This window comes from Protopterus annectens, chromosome 4.part0, assembly GCF_019279795.1.
Source record: "Protopterus annectens isolate FY-2018-M chromosome 4.part0, PAN1.0, whole genome shotgun sequence".
Taxonomy (NCBI): Eukaryota; Metazoa; Chordata; order Ceratodontiformes; family Protopteridae; genus Protopterus; species Protopterus annectens.
In genome coordinates, this window is record NC_056733.1 from 1,113,700,737 (window position 1) to 1,113,725,017 (window position 24,281).

Sequence of the window (24,281 nt, forward strand, 5' to 3'; positions counted from 1 at the left end):
GATGATATTAGTCAGGGAGTGATGGAAGGATTATCAGATGACAGAGTGGGAACAAGAAATGGTACAGTAAGTAGGTACATAGATAAATATTCAGAGAAGAGTAAAGAATCGCAAAGAATAGGAAACAGTGTCTAGGCAGATCACAGTAGACTAATTTAACAAAGTACTAAGTCCAACAGGTTAAAGTAGCACCATAGTTATGTAAGATGCTGGTTAGAATATGTAACAAACGCTGTGTTTCTGCTTTTCAAATACCAAATAAACAAACAACTGTATATTTCTGCTTACAAGTACCAAGTATGTTTCTGCTTACAAACCCAGTTAGAACTGTAGTTAGATGAGATGCAGGTCAGACTTTGCAAAAAACACTGTTTCTGCTTTTGAGATGTCAACTAAACAAACTGTATGTTTCTCCTTATTAATAGCAGGTATGTGTCTGCTAACTAATACCAATTGAGACTGAAGTTAGGTAACAAACACTGTTTCTGCTTTTCAAATACCAGATACCAAATAAACAAATTTTATGTTTCTCTTTACTGATAGCAGGTATGTTTCTGCTAATACCAATTAGAACTGTAGTTAGGTAACATATTGGCTAGAATTTGTAACACATGCTGTGTTTCTGCTGTTTGTGTACAAAATAAACTGCAACTGTATGTTTCTGCTTACTAATACTAAATGAATTATGTGAAGCAGATATCAATAAAAGAAATGTCTATGAAGCCATTCCAGCTTCCTAGGTAAGTTTAGATATGTAAGTACGCATATACACACTGGAGTAATCACCAAGCTCTACATATACAATGAGCGGTAAAAAAACATCAGTTTTGTCAGACTATACACTCTAAATAGCAACAATAAATGTAGAACTAATATAGAACAGCATAAAAATCCCTGTAAATTATGACAGCAAACAGAATGCTAAAGAGGCATATGTATATAAAAAGAAAAAAAATGTTTACAGTGAGCATAGACAGCAGACTAATCTAAGCTCCTGCAGGGTGGGACTATACTACATTTTAAAGATTGCTCCCATCTCTGTAAATGATGTCTTAAATCATTTGGTAAAAGTTTATCATTTACCTTTTTATTTTAGCAAAAATGCATTTAAAAAAACACATTTCCAGTGACTGGCATGCCTGTCATGTCTCTCAACATTTTGCAAAAATGTGTGTACTTTGTTTAGAGCATAATGGATCTAAATCAGTAGCTGCACCTGTTCAGTCACTGAAAAAGCCTTACCAAAATGGTAAACTTTTACCAAATGATTTAAAACATTTTGTGGGGCTGCTAGTCATACCTCTCAACCTGGAAACATCAAAAATCTGGACAAAGACCCATGAAAATTAGGTGCACATCTGTACACTGATTTTAACATACAATATGAATACATAATTATGTAAACCCACCCACTCCAGTGGAATTGTGGGATACCAACTTTCAAACACAAACTGAAGAACAGATAACCTAAATATGGCCATAGATTCCCCCGGCAGCCATTCAAATGACGTATTACTTGGCTATTTCACCCTATTTACCATAAACACTGTAGTGTGCATACTGCTTTACTTCTACAATGATTTGGAATTCAGTTTATATTTTATAGCACAAACACTAATAGACATCTGCTAAAGAAAGCAATACACTCTCACAATTAAAATAAACTTGGCATTAAAAGTTCTCTGCCCTTGAAACTCACAGTCACTGAAACAGCATTGAAACCCACATCTAAAGAAAATGCATCTGGTCAGTGGCAGATAAAGATTACCTTTGGGCTGTTTTCAAATCATAGGCCCCTTCCACACAAAACATACACATGTTCTTTGATACACCTTCCTGACTGTATTAAATTATATTCCTAGTACAATGCAGCACACTTGTTAGAGCTCATTTTAAATTTGTTTTGAACATTTTTCCAGTAAGCAATGAAACAAAATGCATGAGCCAATAATGCCCAATTCAGCACACTTCCATCATAAAAGTCTACTCAAACTTCTACAGTCCACCAGTATCAGTAAATATGCACAATCTCTGCAGAAGTAAAAGTCATCTAAATAATTCTACATTAAAGAGATCTGTAACTAACGAAGATGCTGCTGCTGCTAGCAAACAACTTTATATTTCATTGTCTCATCTACAAGTAAAGTGCCTGTTGCCCTTGAAGAATAAATTGCTTATGTTACATTAAAAAAGATACGCTAGTAATATTTCAGTAGGGAATGGATGGCAAACTGATAACAGGTTCATAGTTACTAGGTATCTCCGCCAAAGGAGGACATCCTCAGGACTGCAGTATCCACACCCTTTAAAAGTACAATGCAGTACAGTATCAGAAATCCATCTACACACTGTAGGAGGAGAACCCACAGGTTTCTGAAACAAAAGCACATATACCATCTGTTGTGCTACTAAGAATACAAGTATACTTTGCATAAGCAGCACCAAACTTCTTTCCATGAAGAACTGTGCAGCACAAGAAATCAGGAAAAAGCCAAAATTTATTGGGGGCGGGGGGACAAAGGCCTAAAACCAGAGACACATTTTAAACATTGCTTGTATAATCTTAGAATAAAATGTTGTGTTACCATGTGTTTCCTGAAAGATAGGAAGACTGAAACATAAATGGTTATCATTATTTAGTGAATTCAGTTCTCACTGATTTGCCAGAAAACCATAGATTTTATTTTATTTAACATTTGTTTATTGGAAAGTCCGACTTGGAATGACGCCAATTTTAAGCAGAGGCCTGGGGAGAAACACTCCAGGTGCATGTCTTTGTATCGTAGGAGGAAACCAGAGCACCCAGAGGAAACCCACACAAATGCAAGGAGGACATGTAGACTCTGCACAGAAGCCATTTCAGCTGAGAATCAAAACAGAGAACCTCTTGCTGTGAGGCAATAACACTACCACTGCGTCATCCAAATTTTAAGAGGAACAGACCAAAAGTATGAGCCAAACATTCCAGACATTCTGTGAAAATTTGTACAGTTTAGAGCCATAACTCCTTCAATCAATCAGAAGTGGTGGTATGGGTAGAGAACTCAGGCTCTTGCTCCTTGTACCTAAGGTACAGGGTTTGAGCCTGAGTAACCCTAACCACCACATGCCCTACCTGGGGCATGTTACACACACACACACACACACACACACACACACACACACACACACACACACACACACACACACACACAGACCATGCAGCAATAGTTGATAAACTGAATGCAGAATGAACTTGCACACAGTATCTAGCTAAAGAATTAAAGCAAAGATTACATGTACAGAAATGAATGAACTGTAAATGTAAGGAGGAGCCAGTAATTCTAAATGCAAAGAGCAGCAACAGTTGATAAACTGAATGCCGGTTTGCTAAATGAACGAATGTACTCACACACAGTATCTAGTTAAAGCAAAGAATACTTACACACAAATGAATGAACTCTAATTGCAAGGAGCAGCAATGGTTTTTACACACCGAACTGAGCCTGCAGCAATGGTTGATACTGAATGCTGGTCCAAATTTAACGAATGAACTTGCACACAGCATCTAGTTACAGCAACAGTTGAGTGAGCCAGTTAAAGTAATGGTGAATGCAGCAACAGTTGAGCCAGTGCTCGACTTAAATGCAGCAATTAAAATGCACAAGAACAAATTAACTTACACACAGTATCTTGGCCAGCAGATAGACGCACTAAATGCAAAGGGTCGGTTTAAATTGAATGACTTAAACGCAGCCAGCAACAATGGTTTTGAGCACATATATACACACCAGATAAACTAAATGCCCCCACACACACACACACACACACACACACACACACACACACACACACACACATATATACACACCAGATAAACTAAATGCCCACACACACACACACACACACACACACACACACACACACACACACACACACACACACACATACAGACACACACTAGATAAACTAAATGCCCACAAAACAGATAGTTGTTTTTCTTCCTGTTACCTAGAGGAGTCTGCCATCTTTAAATCATGCCGCCATTGCTGTTATTTTCCCCATTTCTCCTGAGTACAACAGGCACTAGCTGATGTCATCACGTATGCCCCTATAGGCTGGTGATGCGTAGTGAGAATCAGCCAAAAATGTAAAGTGGCAATACAACAACAAAAAAAAAAAAGCCCAGGAAATTCAGAAATTAAGGGGGCCACTCGGGAATTTGTGGCAGCCCAATATTTTAGCTTCTGAACCAGTAAATGCTGAGGAATTCGGTACAATTTAGTGGTCTGCTGCTAGTTGTCCATCCAGATGGCACCACAAAACCCCAGAGAGCAGCTGCAGCCATTACTTATCTACGTCATACAATCAGAGTCTTGAAAAGACAATAAGCTTGTAAAGAAAAATTATTTTCATTCAATTGCTGTAAAAATATAGCCTGAATAGGATAAGAGAATGCAGCTTGTCTTGCCTTCATGTCTTGAAAAGTATTGCCCTCTGTCAAAAAGGACTCATCGGTCTTAGTTGTGGCACACTTTACCATGGTTATCTCCCTTGGTAATAATAAAGCATTTAACAAATCATTAACAAAAACAGCATTTTTGGTTATTTGCAGTGATACTTTACTGAACTTCAAGTACAAAAATTTGGCTATAAATTATTTGTGGTTACATTTTTTTCAGTATGAGTAGAAACATCCTTGTGTAAAAAAAATATAAAAACTGTAGCAAAATAATTTTGACTGAGTAATCAGTAAATGTGGTGTTACCTGTTGTATCACATCTGATCTCTGCACTCATTTTATTAGCCATGTAATACACCAAATTTTCAGAACCCTAAATGTAAAATTGCGGTTTTTATTCTCCCTATAGATCACAGGCTTCAGAGATACTGAAAAGGGCCAATTAGACCCTGACAAGAAGGTTAGCTAAAGTTTGTGAGAAAACTGGTCTGAAGTGGCCAGAAACTTCCCATGCCTTTTGACCAAAAGTTCTAATTAAACTGCCACTAATGCTGGGATTTCACAGCATTCACTGCATTTTTTTTTACCATTTGTTATTTCTGTATTGAGCTTACATTGTTCTTCAGTTTCATCTAAAACTTTTAATTCTGTACCTTTAGAATTTTTCACTCCAGGTCAGATCTCAAATAAAAATTTTATCTGGGTAACAAAATACATTTAATCACAACCACCCTAGGTATAACAGCTAAAAATACAGGTATTTGTCCAACACTTATATACTTTTATTATTATTATTATTATTATTATTATTATTATTATTATTATTATTATATCAAATCTGTTGGTGCTACTTATTCATTTAGTATGTGTGTGTGTGTGTGTGTGTGTGTGTGTGTGTGTGTGTGTGTAAGGGGAAGAGAAAGCATATCAATGCATATGTGAGATTTTGATACTGACATTTCATGTTCTGCTCTATGATAACAAAATGTAAGAATTTCACACCTATAGAACTCCGGGTGCATCTTGCATATGAGGCAGATGGCATATATTTACAACTATTATAGTGCTTCCTTCAAAATAAAATAAGGTCTTTTTAAACAGTAATTAATCAATTCCTTTCTTTTAGCAAGACAAGGGTCATTAAGCATAACCCGCCTGGTTTCAGAGATGTTTTGGGAGCTTTAGCATGGTTAATTGTCTTGTTCAGTGGGAGTTGTGAGAGTCAAACCTAGTTCTTCAGAACAGTTAACTTTAACAAGTATTAGTGCCTTAACTACCACTTAATGCTAACAATGAGTTAAGCAATTAAATATGTAGGAACTGTTGTCAACTATGAGACAGCTGACTCAGAAACTGAAAGAATTCAGGTTTGGATCTCAATCGAGCCATGCGATTACTGCACAGTCTCATGAAATCCCTTTAGTTCATCACTAATCACCATGCTGAGAAGCTATATAGAAGTATGCTTGTGAACTACAATGCTGCAGTTTAGGTGACCTAGTTTGTAAAAATGTTATAACAAAATAAAAGCCTAAGCTAATGGGAAATGATTGCCCTTGTTAATAACCATATCACCTTTATACAAATGTTTTCTCTACAGATCCTAACCTTGCTTTATTTATTTATTTATTTATTTATTATTTTTATTTCCTTAAAGGATAACAGCTACTGTTGCCTGTAACATGGACTTGACCAAATACCCAATGGATAGACAGATGTGTACTTTGCAACTGGAAAGCTGTGAGTATCATTCGGCAGTGATGTGTTACTTTTTGCAAACTGAGCATAAGCTAGACATGAAGAGTTTTTAAAACGTCTTCACTTGAGCCACAAAACGCACAATTACAAGTTCTTTCAGGAAATGTAACACAATATTTCAAAGCTAACATGGCAGCAGCTTTGGAGGCTATTTCAAATGACCCAGCCAAAACTATTTAGAGAAGTATAAACATCACACCTGTGTAGTGCTAAGCATCTGTTACAAACCATATTATTTTATATAAACCTTCCAAGGTAACAGATATGTATCTTGAATCCCATGTATCTAGCCAAGACTGCTTGTTCTTTCCAAAGAGCACGTGCCTTTTTAAACATTTTCTTATAGCCCTAGATGTAACATATCTGTCCCAGACAGCAGAAATAAATTAGGCATCAGACTTAGCGAGAATGAGTCCTTTCCAAAATAAACATTATGAGGACACGATGTACAAATCGAAAATCTTGCATAATCATTAAAACAATTATGTGCAGTCTTTCCAGACAAGATGTTTCTCTCATATATTGGCACTGTTATTTAGTAAGAAGGTAAGTGTGCTGGACTTCAAAGTACATTTAAAGCTAAGACCTTTAAACAATTTAAAACAAGAGGTTCTATAAAGAAAATGACATAAAACTGTAACAGTGCTATGAAACTTTATATTATGCCTTTGAGAGTCAATGTAAAACCGATGTTCTCAATATGTAAATTTTTTGTGTACCTGATAGTACACGTGTACTGTAAAACTGGTGTCAGTGATTCTGCATATAACTTTCTGCATATCTATTGTTTATTATATTTTCATATTCGTTTTATTATTGTATTTGTTTATCATTGAAATACTACTAAAATCCATCCGTCCTCAACCTCTTTAAATGAACTGTTAGTTATGAATGTATCTATTGTCTGTTTTTCCTTCCACACAATGAATGCAATTAAAAATACTGCATGTTTATTACTAATACCCAACCAGACTGAATAAAACTTTGTACTCTGTGTATTACTAATCATTAGGAAATTGTACAAAATTTTTGTACACTGTTTTATTTTTGTAAATATTATCTTGTAAAAATGTTGATCTGTAACTGGAGCTTGTCTTCCTGGGCCTCTACTAAAAATGGGTTCCTGACCCAGTGGACTTTCCCAGTCAATCAATAAATAAATAAATACTGTTGTGGAGCTTTTTCTCTGGACCTCTGCTCCTCCATTGAAAAGAGACACTTGTCCATTCAGATTGTAACGTTTAACAAAATGAAAAGATAAAATAAACAAAATATTAATTAAGAGCATAATAATGTAATACTGAGACTGTGATGCAGGTGGTTTCTTGTAGTTAGGGTATAACTGATACTGCAATGAGTAGCAGAAAACAGGGAGCTGTTAGAATTCTTGTAGTAACAGCAAGCATAATGCAATGATACAGTAAGGAAGCGGTACAAAATACACACTTGTCAAACTACAACTGATAATACAAAGAGGTGAGAAGCTGTCTTGGAAGGCAGTTCATAGGGCCATAGCATCACAGGAGGTTGCAGGGCTATTGGCCCTGGAACCTTTTTCAGCCTAGCTATTCATGAATCATGCCCCAGTTTTCCCAATTATCAATGCCCATGGGCTAGAATGGCTTTGGCGTATGCCCATTACTAAGGGTATCTACAAACTGCTCCTGTCCTTATGGCCCACAGGCAACAAGCCAGGGGGGAATTTGTGATTTCCCATCCACTGGTCTAAACTGCGTTTGAAACAGTATTAGGGAAGAATTCTGTTTCACATGAATGGGGGTGTGTTCCAGGGAAGGTTAATCTCTGAGGTACATACGTATCCCTCAAAAACATTTTGTTTATGTCACATACAAGGTTTAGATCCTGAGACTGGGTAATTCTAGTGCTGTTTGTTTTGCAAATGTTTAGCAGATCCATCAGGGCTGGATCAGAGAATGCCTTATAGGTCAGACATAGATTGCCCCTCAGTAGTCTGTAGGAGACCGAGTACAGACAGACGGCAGGGCTTTGAGGTGGTCTGCATAGGACATATTATTTGCACCCTGTATTCTTTTAGTGAAGAACCTTTGTCACTGTTCCAGTTGTTGCAAATGCCTGGGCAGGTACATGCCATAGTCGAAGTATTTGGAAAGGTTTTGGAGAATGATATTTATAAGTGTTTTCAAGATAAGAAGGTATCAAGACATGGACAGAATTTAAATTATAATCAACGGAAAGCCTTAAATGATTTAAAGTACGATGGGTCAATAGTAATCAGACCAGCTGATAAAGGTGGACCAGTTGTCATTATGGACACAGTTTATTATAATGATAAGATGAAACAAATGTTAAATGATAATCAATTCTACCTAAGAATAGATTATAACATGCTGGTAGATAAGGTGTTTAATGTGTACTATACCTTAGATGACCTTATTATGTCCTCAGATATTACTAAAGAACTATATGACTTTTTCAAAGTTAAGGACCCGATAATACCTGTCATTCAGGGATTACCGAAGATTCATAAAAGTAATACGGACCCACCCATGAGACCCATTGTGGCAGGTCAGGGATGGGTCACTGAACCTCTTTCAATTTATACAGAGAGTATACTGAGACCTTTAGTAGATGAGAATAAGAGAATACTTAAGGATAGTAAGCAATTTTTAATGGACTTATATACTTACACGCAACATCTGAGAGATAACCAACACTTCTTTTTAGTGACCTTAGATGTTGTTAGTCTCTTCACGGTCATTCCTAATGATATAGGTATTAATTTTATTACAGAATATTTAAGAGCACATTCAAATTTTTCTGTCAAGAAGGTTGATTTAGTTACCCTGTTGCTTGAGACTATCCTGACCAATAATGTTTTTGCATTTGGTGAAGAGATTTACCTACAGAGGGATGGCGTAGCTATGGGCACGTCTTGTGCCAATAGCTACGCCAACCTAATTATGGCCAGATGGGAGGATAAATATGTTTATGACAATGTTTATTTTAAGGAATATGTAGGTATGTACTGCAGATTTGTAGATGACCTCTTTTTTGTGTGGCTGGGTGATGAGAGATCTCTTAGAAATTTTGTTACATACCTCGACACAACTACAGAGTTTTTGAAATTCACTATGAATTTCTCTAGCACCAACATCTCTTTTTTGGTTGTTTAAGTATGTAGACTGTCTAATGGTATGTTGAACACGTCCATACATAGGAAGGGGTGCCATAGGAATAACTTACTCCATAGACAAAGTATGCACCCCCTTCACGTTTTTAACAACGTTTTAAAAGGACAGTTTATGAGAGTGTCCAGACTTAACCCCAATGAAATGTGCTATGAAACTGGAGTGCAGGAGCTCAAGGTTAGATTTCTAGAGAGGGGTTACTGTGAAAAAGTTATCAATGAAACAATTATTGCAGTAAACTCTTTGAGATCTAGTAGTGCTAGACCATATTTTATGGAGCAGTTGGAACAATCCGAGAATGTTGTACCACCTCATACTGAGGTGAGGGCTAACTTATCTTTTAGTAGAACAAGTTTGGAAGTCAAAGGACTTATGCATAAACATTGGGATATTTTAATATCTGATAGGGAGGTGAGTAAGGTCGTGGGTCCCAAACCACGTATTACATATAAGAACCACCCCAATTTGAAGAGCCTACTATGTAGGCCCAGATATGTTACTAATAAGCATAGTGAGGTGGCTGAATCTGGTAACACAGTACCTTGTGGTAAATGCAATCAATGTTCCTTTATTAACATAAACACTACTTTCACACATCCTAACACAGGACAGACATTCAATTTTCACACTAATACCAATTGTGAAAGTAAGAATGTAGTTTATGTTGCTACTTGCAGTTTATGTCCTGCTTACTACATAGGGAAGACGAATCGCACCCTCAAAGAACGTATTAGAGAACATAACTATCAGATTAGAGTAGGCTCAGATGTCAATGCATTAGCTAGACAATGTAAAGTAGTAGGTTTACATCATACTTTCAAATTTTTTGTCCTCCAGACTCTTATACAACGTTTTAGAGGAGGTGACCTTATCAATAGAACACTGGAGTGTGAGACCAGGTGGATTATTAGATGGAGAGCAGATGTACCTCCTGGTCTCAATGATAAGGTACAAATAAAGCCCTTCCTCAAGAGCAGGAGATTATGTAGAGTGAAGTGACTATGTCTTTTATGACTTAAAGGAACACTTTACAGTGTCCGAAGTCTGATTAAAACTCAGCCGCTCATGTATAAGTTGGTTAAATCAGCCCTAGACCCTAGTGAGTAATCTCTATGAGATGTTTCAACTCTGATGGTTTACCTTGTGTGTCTATATTTTATAGACATACTTTGTTGTTCCATAACTTGCATTTCTTAACCTTCTTTTTTAATATGTTTTTTAACATGCTTTTTGTCATTTAATGGTGTATAGAATTTGTATAAATCATAGCCGTTTGGTTATAGGACAACCCCTGATTGTAGAGAGTGGCTTTTATGAGTTGCTTACACCATGGAAGATTGTGCTTATGTGCTGAAGTTACATATTGCTTTTATTCAATAAGCACAGAATGTCTCCATATTGATGGTTCACCAGGTGTGCCTATATTTTATAGACATACTCTGTTGTTCCATAACATGCATTTCTTGCCCTTCTTTTTTAACATGCCTTTTGTTATATAATGGTGTATAGAATTTGTATAAATCATAGCCGTTTGGTTTTAGGCCAACCCCTGATTCCAGAGAGTGGCTAACATGAGTTGTTTACACCATGGAAGAGTGTGCTTATGTGTTGAAGTTACACATCGTTTCTACTCAATAAGCACAGAATGTTTGACTTTTTATTTAATAAGCACAGAGTGTTTGATTTTCTATTTAGTAAGCACAGAATGTTTGATTTTTTACATGTTTTTTGCATTTATAGATCTACAGTTTGTATAACATATTTCTGATGAGTATCAGTATTTTAATAGATGTTTTTAATATATGTCTATTTTCTCAAAAATTGGTTTTCATTTTACGTAAATTCTATAAGCAGATGAATATCTTAAAACAGTATGTGTTTAGATTGTATTTGTAAAGTCACAATAGGCGATGTAAGTATCACTTTAAATTTTAGGGTGATTTATTCTGTAACCAATGAGAATTTATGGTGGGCTTTTTAAAGAAGTTAAAATTTAGTTTGTATTTATTAAGAGTCTGAAGAAGCCTGTTGGCGAAAGCGCTCACTCTGTCCTGGAATTAAAGTTTTATTGAGTGTACAGAAGTGTATGTCGTGTTCTGTGTTCTGGGAAATATTTACCTGAAGTTGTGGTTACGTTTCATTGCCATCAGGGAACAGCGTGTATGGTGTTTGGAAGACTTCAGTAATTTTATTTTACTTCTGCTATTAAACTCCCATTGGGTCATCAATTTTATTTGTGTTATAGAGCTTGGTTGGGGTCCTTACATGCTGTTTTAATTTTGCCCGATTTAATACCTGCAATTTTTTTCACATTTCTATTTATTTTTTTACTTTTTGTGCTTAATGAATTTAATATCTATGACTTGCTTATTAGTCTATTTTATTTATAATGGGATGCTTTTATTGTGCTTGTGTGCTTTTTTAACTGAACCAGTGATCCAGGTCTGTAGAATCAGTTGTCACTTTAATATCTTATGTAAACACAGATGTTGTAAGAAGACCTTGGAGTACATTTCTGTATGCATTCTGGCCGTGACCGTAAGGGCCTCTTATCACCACCCCTGGATGAAAAAACATGTTCCTGATTGTTCCCTCAGGAAGATCAGGAAGTCTGTCCCTCTGTTTATCTAATTTAGGGACCAGGATGCAAGTGTGAGGTCCCTCTGTAATAAGCATGGGTTTATCTTCAACATTGCATTCATAAAGAGCCATGATCAGATGAAAATGTTGGCCTTCTTGTGGTGGCAGCTGTGTCCATTATTCAATGCTTTAGATGAGAACAGGATTGTTTGTATGTTAGCCATATGTTTTAGAATTGAGTTGTAGGAATGAGTTGGGGGTAGGCACAAGGGGTTGGGTTTGGCATAAGGCAGTTGGATTTGGCATATTAAGGTATTTACTTGACAGACACAAGGTACAGGGTTTGAGTCTCACATTGAGAAGCATGTCTAGGCTTAAAAAGACCCCTTTGGTCATTGGCCTTGTAATCGCCTATGAACCTAAAAGTGGTCAGGGAAATTAATAATGATGACCAACACTTTTTCATATGGCCTGGAACAGGAGCAACATGTGGGCATCTCCTTTTGTGCCAGGCTTAAATTCAGGTAATTTGTGATTAGTATAATGTCATTATTTGCTCTTTTTAAGGCTTTGACTTTCACATCTCAGGAAATTAATTTTTTCTGAGAAATAGCTATCTTGAAGTTGGTATATTTAAGTAAGACGGAGTGTGGAGGTGCAATGGGGATTGCTGCCCTACAAAAAACAATTTAATGGATTGCTCCCTACAAAAATGACAACTGTAAAACAGTAAGTTTTGATAGTCATGTTTTTTTTCCTGCCAGATTGCTAGCTAATGATTACATTTCTGCTCGTAAACTATTTTTTTTAATTTTGATCTATCTCAGAGCACCTTTGCATTGAATTACTATGCATACTTTGCAATATTTAAATTTTTTATTTGACATTGTAATATATCACTGGGCTTTCTTCCTTAGTGTGTATAAGTACCTAGGTAAGGAACACTATAATAAAAATGAAGTTACAATTTAGTCATGCTACCCTTCGTCTTATCTAACATCTACTTAGTTCATGAGGATGGTGCTGTAAGATTTCCAGTGACTTTCTTGCTAAACCTTTGTTGTGCCGGTCAAACCCTCGAGGATTTTGATGACTTTTAAATCTGGGTCTTTGAGGAGTTGGTGGTTCCAACCCAAGATTTTCTCTGTACTATAAGGGGATCTGGGTTTGTTCAGGTAATTATCTTCACAAGTCATCTTCTTAGCAAACATTTGACTTCACTTTCCTCTTAAATATAATAGCTAATGACTTGGTGGTGGAACCAAGCCCCTGGTTTGATAAACTTCTAATCCATTTTGTTCTGGTGCTACCCTTTTTTAGCCCCTTAGTCTTAAGCTAAGGTAGTGTTGTACTTTAAGATTTCTTCATCTTTTTTTTTTTTTTTTTATCAGCTCTCTGCCCTTTTTTCTCAGAAATCAACACTGAGGAACCACAGTCACAAGTCCATGACTATAATGAGTCTTTGACCTCTGCATTGGAGTTGCTGGCCCCATTTGTGATTGTTCTATTCTCCTCCAAATATATAAGCCATGGGTTGCAATGCTGATAGCCAAATGAATGAAATTATTGTCAGTGGGCAGGAGTATCCACTGATGTCAAAATTAATTGATTAGTGTCATAGTTGACTCACTTACTCTGAATTATAACACAGTTCCTGTTATTTTATTTTGGTTGCAAATCTTCAGACATGGTATTGGTATATATAAATAGGGGGTGTTGAGGGGGCAGCCCCATTTATAAATACATTTATGTGACTTTATCATTTTCAGAATTTATGTTTTTGTGTACACAGTAAATGCAGAGCAGTTTATTTATTTATGTATTTATTTTATTTGACATTTGTTAACCAGGCTAATCCGACTGAGCAAAAGCCCTTTTTCAGCTGATGCCCAGGGAGAAAAGCTCCACAGCAAAACAAGTTATTACATCACAATGGCTAGTAAAGTACAACAGTAAAATACACAAATACTATATGTAGGCATAACAGATATAATACATTAATACACAGATCACAATGGCTAGTAAGATACAATAGTAGAAAACATTAATACTGTATGCAGGCTTTACATATATAACACAATATTACACACATCTATTTTATAGTGATTTTTGGTTTAACTGGAGGTTCAAGAAGTAGAATTAAACATCATTTGTTAAATATTGTGCAAGGAAAAAATCCTGTTAGTAGAAAGTTAATTAGGAGAGGAAACAGCTTATAGAATTAGAGATAAAGCATGTATGTAAGTTTTGATGGGAGGTAAGGTAGGGGAAGTAGGAATACAGGAGAGTTAGGTAAATAATAAGTGGACAAGAATATAAAGTTAGTGAGGAGGTTGAGTAAGGAGTGTAGTGAAGAAGAATACAGGGACACCTGGGCTAAGTAGAAGCAGCTAAAATGAAACATCAGAGAATATATAAAAGCATCCACAAAAGCAACTGCAAACGAGAACTGGGTATAAAAACTGGATGAAAAACAGAACCCCAAACCACTGCAGACAACAGTAAAAGGACAGAATCAATATTTAGTGTTTTCATTCTTTTTACTTATAGAATTTCATCAGAATATATAAAAGCATAGTAAGTAGAGAGTGTGAGTTTGATTACGGGAGAGAGTAGAGAGTTCAAATATGAAATGCTAACATCTTTGGACTCTAATCTTCTTGATCATTTTTCTCTATCCTTAACTTGCTTTTTTTGTTAAGGTAGTTAGTGTACCAGGAGAATATAATTTAACATCACGAGTTCATGAATCCTTTTCAGTCTATATTCAACACTTATCTTAGTAATTAGGCTGCAGTCATTAGAGTATGATCTCCTTATGCTGAGAAATCACTTTGTATGATCTCCTTATGCTGAGAGATCACTTTGCATTATCTCCTTATGCTGAGAGATCACTTTGTATGATCTCCTTATGCTGAGAGATCACTTTGCATTATCTCCTTATGCTGAGAGATCACTTTGCATGATCTCCTTATGCTGAGAGATCACTTTGTATGATCTCCTTATGCTGAGAGATCACTTTGCATGATCTCTTTATGCTGAGAGATCACTTTGCATGATCTCCTTATGCTGAGAGATTACTTTTCCTACATACTGGTCCTGCGTGATCTATCAATGGCATTTGACATTGTGGATTACTGTCTGTTCATTGAGCATTTGTCCTCTTACTGGCAGCCCCCCTCTGCTGTTCTTCACCAGTTTTTCTCCTACTCGTCTGGATGTACCAGTGTCTAGTTCCTAACTTTAGAGAGTGGAGCACCACAGGAAACAATTTTGGGCCTGTTAATATTTCCCATGTTTAGGATCTTGCTTGGCTATCTGATTTTAGTGTGAGGGAGGTTTGACTTGGCATTTCTATGCCGCACTTCTTCTGCCATCAGGAATGTATGGCATCTGCTGATTCTTTTGCAGATTACCTAGGAAGCTAATTTCTTAGCAGATTACCTAGGGTGCTGATTACTTCACAGCTTAGCTTGGTGTAGATTCTGTAGCAGATTACCTAAATGTTGATTCATTAGCAGATTACACAGACATTGTTTAGCAGATTGCCTATGGTGCTAATTCCTTAGCAGATTACCTGGGGAGTCCCTTCTTTAGCAGATTAGGTAGGGTGATAATTCCTTAGCAGATTACCTAGGGTGCTGATTACTTCACAGCTTAGCTTGGTGTAGATTCTGTAGCAGATTACCTAAATGTTGATTCATTAGCAGATTACACAGACATTGCTTAGCAGATTGCCTATGGTGCTAATTCATTAGCAGATTACCTGGGGAGTTCCTTCTTTAGCAGATTAGGTAGGGTGATAATTTCTTAGCAGATTACCTAGAGTGCTGATTACTTCACAGCTTATCTTGGTGTTGATTCTGTAGCAGATTACCTAAATGTTGATTCATTAGTGGATTACACAGACATTACTTAGCAGATTGCCTGTGGTGCTAATTCATTAGCAGATTACCTGGGGAGTTTCTTCTTTAGCAGATTAGGTAGGGTGATAATTTCTTAGCAGATTACCTAGGGTGCTGATTACTTCACATCTTAGCTTGGTGTTGATTCTGTAGCAGATTACCTAAATGTTGATTCATTAGTGGATTACACAGACATTACTTAGCAGATTGCCTATGGTGCTAATTCCTTAGCAGATTACCTGGGGAGTCCCTTCTTTAGCAGATTAGCTAGGGTGATAATTTCTTAGCTGATTACCTAGGTTTTGATTCTATAACAGATTACCTAGATGTTGAATCTTTAGCAGATAACCTAGAGACTGTTCAGCTCTGGTTTCATTCCTCTTACTTGATGTTTCTCATATACGCTATCCATACCTTCTACTTTCTTATGATTCCTTTGCTTTAATGTTTCCATAATTAGTTTTATGGTGTCTAAAGTGCATTGTTGTGGCATTTTCCCCAATGATCAGCTGACATTTGGATACTGTGAATCAGCCATGATCAAGTCATCTTGCTTTCATCTGAGGCTTATAGCCAGAATGAAGTATTTGTTAGTTGCTGAGGCTCTTTCTGTTGTCATGGTTTTTCTTTTCTCTGCCCAGTACGTTAGACTTCCTATTACTTAGACTGTCATCTTACAGCTCATGCAAAACTCTGCAGTGCCGTTACTTATCTGACACATATCACTACCAGCAGATTCTCCCAGACTTTGGAGTTAGAGCATGTCTTCTTACGTAGTTTTGTATCATACTTAAAATGATGGTTTTTCTTCTTTCTTTACATGACTTCCTGTGGGCCTTCTTACCTGAAGGAGTTAATTATCCCCTATCACACCCATCCCCTGTCTTTTTATAATTTGTTTACTTGTGTAAACAGTACACAGCTTGACAGCATCAGATAAACCATTTGGAAATAATCATTTAAAGGGAGTCGTGAAACCATTTAGAAGCAGTTGAAACTAAAACCTTTAGCAGTTGCAGAAAATTCCTGCTTTCCATAAGAGAAATGAAATGAGACATGGGAACATTTTGCAATGCATGGTAGAGTCAAACTTTAAATATAGAAGTATCAGGGAAAAAAAACACTCACAATATACCCCACTGTTACAGCTGGATGCAGTGACAGATACATGCAATTAAAAGAATGCGTACATGTCTTAAAAGACAAGTATGTTTTAGTGTGGCAAAACGCCTACATCTAATAGGTGCTTGTACAGTCCAACTGAAGATGTTGCTAAAACAGCCATACTTAGAAAGCATGGAAGTGGAAAATTTTACAGGAAAGCATATGGTTAAAATATGGTGCTCATGAAAAAAATCATAGCTCACAGGGAGCATGCAAAATAGTCACTACAGAAGCAAGGAAGGATCAGATACAGTGGAGTCACACACATACAGTAGATGAGCTTCATGCTGTAACATTTTTAGAGCTGTCTAATGTAACATGAATTGAGCCGACAAAGAAATCATGTGGATTACCTTGCAAGTGTCAACAGTAAAATTTAAAATGGATTGGGATTCTGGAGGTGCTTGATTCCTATATAACATTATGAGACATTATTCTCACAAATACCATTAAATAACTCAGAAGTGCTATTAAAGACATATTAAGGAGAAGACATCACCAGAATGAAAAATGATTACACCTCTTACATAAAAAGGAAATGCAGAAGTTAGACTTGTATGAAGGTGTTACAGAAGAAACAGCATTGTGTGAAAACAATATGGAAAACCGAATTGGACTGGTAGACTGACAAAGCAATGCACATGGGAGCCAAGAAAAGTAAAAAACATTCCATAGAAGAAATGTTGTCACAAGTACTGATGAAAGCAAAATGTGTTTTTGTAAAGACATGTGAGTGCTAAAATGCATAAATGCAAAAACTGATTTGAAATCAGATTCTAGCGCAAAGTTCTGACCCAGGGTTGTACTTTATGGCCTTATACCCATAGGTGCTGGAAGCTGTTAAAGACTGGGGGGGGGGTGTGGAGGGTGACAGGGGCACTTAGTGAACTAAAAAGGGTAATTGTTTTATAACTATTTGCTACCACAACACAGGTTAACTTGGAGGACATTTTAAGCTTAGCCAATTCCCTTTTGGTGCTTGAATTAACATTTTCTGATTGGTCTTAGCTATCCCCATGGCTGATGATTGTATATTAGCCCTAGTGAGAATAACTGTGATCATACCATAGATAATTTGAGGGGGCCATGTAAGGGATGCAGCATTTAGGAACTGCCTCTATCCATTAGTGGCATGAGGGGAAATCCTGGAGTACATTTTCTATTACCCATCCTTAGATCCAAGTTGCATTTGAATATGGATGGATGAGCTTTGCTTTATTTTTATGGATAGTTTGTTCCAGAACAGTGGTAGCCTCTGTGATATATATCCATCTCTCCACAACATTCAGTTTAGATACCTGGACTGAGTATTTCTGATGCCATTTGACTTGCTGATGTTCAGTAGGTCCATCTGTATTATGTTGGAGGATGCTTTGTATGCCAGACACGTCACCTTTAAGCATTCTGTATGATACTGAGTATAGTAATAAATCTTTGAGGTGATCCATGCAAGACCTATTGTTTAGGACTTGTATCATTTTAGTAAGGTATCTCTGAAGGTATTCCAATTGTTTCATGGGGCTGGACAGATACATGCCAAAGTGGGCATTATACAAAATGATTGACATAATGAGAGCTTTGTAAAGGGGGAAAACAACATCTCTAGATCTCGTCACAATCAATTTGTTTATAAGCTGTGCAATATAGAAAGGCTTTCTTATGACTCTGGGCACATGTTGGTCAAAAGTTAGATCACTGTACACACAAGTTCCCAAATGCCAAACAATTGGATCAGATCTCAGAGGGCATTGCCATGATTATGACACCAGTTATTATTTGGGACAAACCTTCCTTCATGATGGTTAAGCCATTTGGGGATTCAATAACTTCTCGCTTACAGTCATCTCAAACTTAGCTGGCCAAAGCTCTTTGGTATTTCCTTTTACTTTTGAGATGTATATACCAAACAGAAAAAGTCTCAGCACCGAATCCTGGGGGACTCCATTGGTGATTGGTCTCTTCCCCTATTTTTATCTCCTGCATCCTGTGAGCAAGTTGGCAATCCAGCTAGTGATGCAAGAGTTTGCTCTCACATTACTCATCTTTTGTACTACACCTGAGTAGGGGATTGCGTCAAAAGGCTTGGCCAGGTCAAGGTAATGTGGTGTGAATTGTTTTACCTTCATCCATTGCTTTGGTAACAAGATTAAAGCTTAAAATTTGCCCATGATTTTGAGCCTTTCACACTTTTCTCTGGGCTGTTTTTAAACACATTTTTAGGGCCATGCATACATGTATGCATTCCTTGATTCACGCTCCTGATTGTATTAAATTATATTCCTTGTATAACACAGCACACTTGTTAGACTTAAATTAGAGCGCATTTTAAATTTATTGCTTAAACATTTTTCCAGTAGGCAATGAAACAAAAATACATTAACCGATAATGACAAAACTGCCCTCTTCAGAACATTTCCATCATAAAGGTCTACTTCCACACACAACTACATTTTAAATTTATTGTTTGAACATTTTTCAGTAGGCAATGAAGCAAAATGCATACACCAATAATGACAAAACTGCTCTATTCAGAACATTTCCATGATAACAGTCTACTTCCACACACAATATATAAATACAGAATCACAGTAGTGTAAGCCATAGGCATGTTGCACAGCTTCTTGAACTTATTTTCAATTGGGGGGGGGGGCAAAAGTCCAAAAACTAGGGACACATTTTAAATATTGCTTGTATAATTTTGGAAAGTTACTTGCATAAAATGTTGTGTTACCACCATGCATTTCACTGCCAAGTCTTGAACCTATGAAAGGTCGGTAGGTAGAGATGGGTGCCTCCCAAACCAAACACTAAACACAACAAAGTCTTGAAATTAAAATTTAAAAAGCTTTAATAATAGGAAATCAACGTGAGCGCTTTCGTTTAATAAAATATAAACTTCATCAGACAACTGAATAAAAAACATGCAAAGTTTAAATAGTGCATACTCTTGCATAACTGGGTAAAAAATCCTGACATCTTCACCAAAAGTTTAACCCTTCTATCCCAAGAAAATGTTAATAGCAATAAATTAAACAATAGTTTAAAATATGTATATATGCATGTCCACATATACTTAGTAGTGATTTAAACTTTCATTATTAACTGAACTTTAATCACTTGCCCACAGTTTTATTTCTTTCTAAAGCCTTGAGTTTCAACACTGGTGTAATAGAGGTAATATCATTAATGCCTGGTCATGTGTGTGCTCTTACCAAAATCTGCCACCTCAGTTCTTTTAGTTCTAGATAGAGGCCCCTATGGTCTCCTATCATCCATGTCTACGTGATCAATAGCCATGAAAGAGAAATCATGGTCAGTATTAATGTTGATGTGCCTAGCGAAGGCATTATTAGAATTGTTCTTCCTAATAGCATACATGTGCTCGTAAATCCTCTGGCTAAATTTCCTCTCTGTTTTGCCGATATAAAACACAGGACATAGGTTACACTTAGCCAGATATACGAGTGCTTTGAAAGAGCAATTATATTTGCCTTTAATTTTGTATTTTACAGCATTAATTTAAAAAAAAATTCCCATCTTCACTTTGTAACACCAATGGCAGGAACCACATTTAAAAGTGCCTGGATGCTGATGATTAACAGGCTGATGTCTATTCTTTAAAAGATCTTTTAGGTTCCTGCCTTTTCTATATGTTAAACAAGGTCTATCTCCTACACAAACCCTAAATGTCTACATCATCCATGAGAATGTCCCAGTTTTTCTGGAAAATCATCTTCAAAACATTTGAGTCTGCGCTATAAGTAGTTGTAAGGGATCTTAAAAAAAATCCTCTGTTACTGTTGTGCATATGGTGATCTAAAGAAATATCACATGTAGAAGTGGGAACTAAAACGTCGTTTCCTTGGTGATTAGTATCTTCCCTTATAGATTGGTAATCAAGTCCAGTGATGTAATATTTGATGGATTACACTGACAAACAGGCTGATGTTCATCTACCAAAGAAAAGCCCACTATAGGTTTAAAATGTCCAGACTGTCTTTTCCTAGTCACTTCTTCATATATTTTAATAATTAAATCTGTTGGATTTGCTCTCTTCAAAAACATCTTTTTCAAATTAATGCATTCCAACTCAAAATCTTCGTCTCTTGATACCTTTCAAGCTGCTCTTACCATTTGGCCTTTAACTACCGACCTTTTCTGGTGCTCAGGATGGGAACTACTCTAACGAAGAAATGAGTTGGAATACGTATTTTTTCTATGAATAGTAGTAGCATACATGTTATTATCTAAGTCCTTAAAAAGGTGAACATCCAAGTAATCCATGTATTGGCTGTCTGCTACCCAAGTGAAGTGTAGGAAAGAAGTAGTAGTATTGATGTAACATAAAAAAAGAGTCTAACTGTTCCTGGGGGCCTCCCCATATCAAACCTATATCATCTTGGTATCTGTGGTACATTTTGATGTAAGGATAGTATAAAGACTTAAATACAAAATTTTTCTCCCAGTTTGCCATGACTGCATTAGCAAATGCCCCCCCCCCCAACATGCTGAACCCATGGCAACACCAGTCTGCTGAAGGTAATATTTACCATCAAAAGAGAAAAAGTTGTTTAACAATACGATTTCCAACAGCTCTAAGATGAGGTTAATTTTCTCTCGATTAATTCTATATTCTAACAAAATTTCATTAACCCAATCCAAACCAACTGTCTGTGGGATAACAGTGTACAAGTCTTTTACATCAGTTGTAACCAGTAGGTCATTTTTATCAAAGATCAAGTTGTTAATATGTTGTACAAAAGTCCAAGAGTCCTTGCAGATCTGGGTTTCTCTTACTAACACTTTTTTTAGTTCATAATCTACGTACTGGGTGCATGCTGATGAAACAGAGTCTCTTCCGTCCACTAACGGCCTCATGGGGGGTTCGATGAGGTCCTTGTGAATTTTGGGTATACCGAAGAATACTGGAATCCTTGGAGTAATGATGTTTAAATAATTATATAATGAAATGTCTATTCTCCTTTCTATAAACATATCATTTAATTGTCCCAAAATTCTTCTATAAGCCCCATTCAATTCATTAAGTGAGACTTCTCTATAGTTGTCACTATTGAGCATGCTATACAGTTTTTGAGTATAAGTTTCCTCATCCATTATCACACCCCCCCACCTTTATCTTGCTTCATAATCCTTATGTCCTGTCTTTGTAATGATTTCAAACAATTATGTTCTAATTCACTGATATTAGAGTCATCATGTGTAGCTGATTTTTTACATTTCTGCAGATTATATAAATCTAGCTCACAAAACTTCTCATAGACAGCTAACCTAGGATGTAATGGGGAATTGTAAGTGGAATTGATCTTAAAAATATTTTGTTCATATTTATTTCTGAACTCCCATGTATTAACTGTAGATTCAACTTTCTTAAATAGATTTTCAAATCAATAATTGTGTCAACTACATTAAATTTCTTACTAGGTATAAATGTCATACCTTTAGAGAGAAAATCTACTGTTGTTTCTTCAATATCTAATGCAGTATAGTTTTATACAGCAAATTTTTTTTCTCTATTAAAAACTACATCACATGGAAAACCATCAGTATTATGCTCAGAACAATTTGAAAAGTCTTCTTTATTCACTAAAAAATCAACAATGTGGTCACTTAATAGTGTGTCAGTTTGTACAATTAAGATCTCCAGTTCCTCGTTTTGGGCCGGGCCCCCTGAAACCCGCCTGGGGTTGTGGTTTTCCATTATTGTTGTTGCCTCTTCTCCTTATCCTTTCACTTCTCCTTAATTCCGGATAATTTCTGTCGTAATCAGCATCAGTATTCTGATTAACATCTTCTTCTTGAATAGTCTCGCTAACTGGTGAATGATTATTGTTATTAGACATGTTCCTAGTAAACCTATTAATATTCGGGGGTTTAAGATATGCTGTACCATTAGCGTAGTCATTGACATCCCTGTCAATTTTGTTTAACTTCCCCACCTTTAACTTATTAATATGCTGGTCTATACTGTTATATATTCTTAGATGTTCGAATCTCATAGAATCATACCCTCTTGAACCTAGAACACTGTGCACTACAGTCAGAGCAACATACCACTAAGCTAAACCAGCAGTTTCTTGAAAGACAGGAAGTCAAACTTAAATGGCTATCATATCATTTAGTGAATTCAGTTGTCACTTCTCACCATAGCTCTCAACCTCTTAGCACAAAAATACAGAACAAAGCCAATAATGGGGGAATACAGCCCCAGAATAGGGACACATTTCAAATACTAATTTTATAACCTTAGAAAATTGCAAGAATAAAATGTTTTGTTTTACCACTCCTGAAAACCAAAGGAACAGAACAAAAATGTGAGGCAAAAATTCACAAGTGATGGTGGCTAAGGACTTTAGGCTCTTTTTACCTGTACCCAAGGTACAAGGTTTGAGCCTGAGTACCTCTAGCCACCAGACAGGGCCGGCCTTAGCTGAAATGGCACCCTAGGTGAAGTAGTACTCCAGCGCCCCTTAAGCCCCACCCACTCCATACTAATGCACACCCCTATAAGCCACACCCACAGGTAGGCCAGTCTCCAAGAAGGCCACTTCAGTCTTTTCCTTCAATTATTTAAATGCATAGAAAAAAAAAGATATCTTATAATGTAGTTAAACTGCAAGTGAAGGACGGTGGAATTTTCCTTTAATAAACCTGCTTTATCTGTTGCTCCTTCACACATATTTTACTATAAAAGTCATGTCCTCAAAAAATAGAAGACCATGTGCCTTGTTTCAAAGGGTTGCTTAACTTACAGTTTAATTTACTTTGGGGTAGGCGAGTGAGTCTTACAGCTCAGTGAAAGTAAAATAACAACCTCTCTCCTCCCTCTGTACAGTAGCTTAAGTAAGAATACCACAAACACAGATGTTTTGCTATTTGCTAAACAATACAATCTCGCAATGAAAACAGACTTAGCATAAGCATTAAACTTCTCTGCCATTAAAATGGCATGAAAACCCACATTCATAGAAAATGCATCTGGCCATTAAGTTTATCTTTGGGCTGTTTTCAAAATAGACTCCATGCACACATTTTTAGGGCCATGCATGCATCTATTCATTCTTTGATTCACCTTCCTGATTATAGTAAATTATATTCCTTGTATAATACTACTGCCACTTGTTAGAAAGTGTTTTAAATTGCAGTTTAACATTCTTTTAATAAACAATGAAATTATGTATAAAATCAATAATGACAACACTATTCAGTTCAGAAAATTTCAACCATAAAAGGGTAGACGTCTGT

General features: G+C 36.4%; 1 protein-coding gene across 1 annotated transcript in view; it reads left to right on the plus strand.

Annotated features, from left to right (window-relative positions):
* LOC122799792 (gamma-aminobutyric acid type A receptor subunit pi) overlaps window positions 1-24,281 on the plus strand; it is a 930,262-nt gene that overhangs the window by 755,658 nt on the left and 150,323 nt on the right. The window contains exon 7 of the mRNA XM_044069090.1: window positions 6,099-6,181. Coding sequence (XP_043925025.1) covers window positions 6,099-6,181 — 83 coding nt within the window. The remainder of the gene's footprint in view (window positions 1-6,098; window positions 6,182-24,281) is intronic.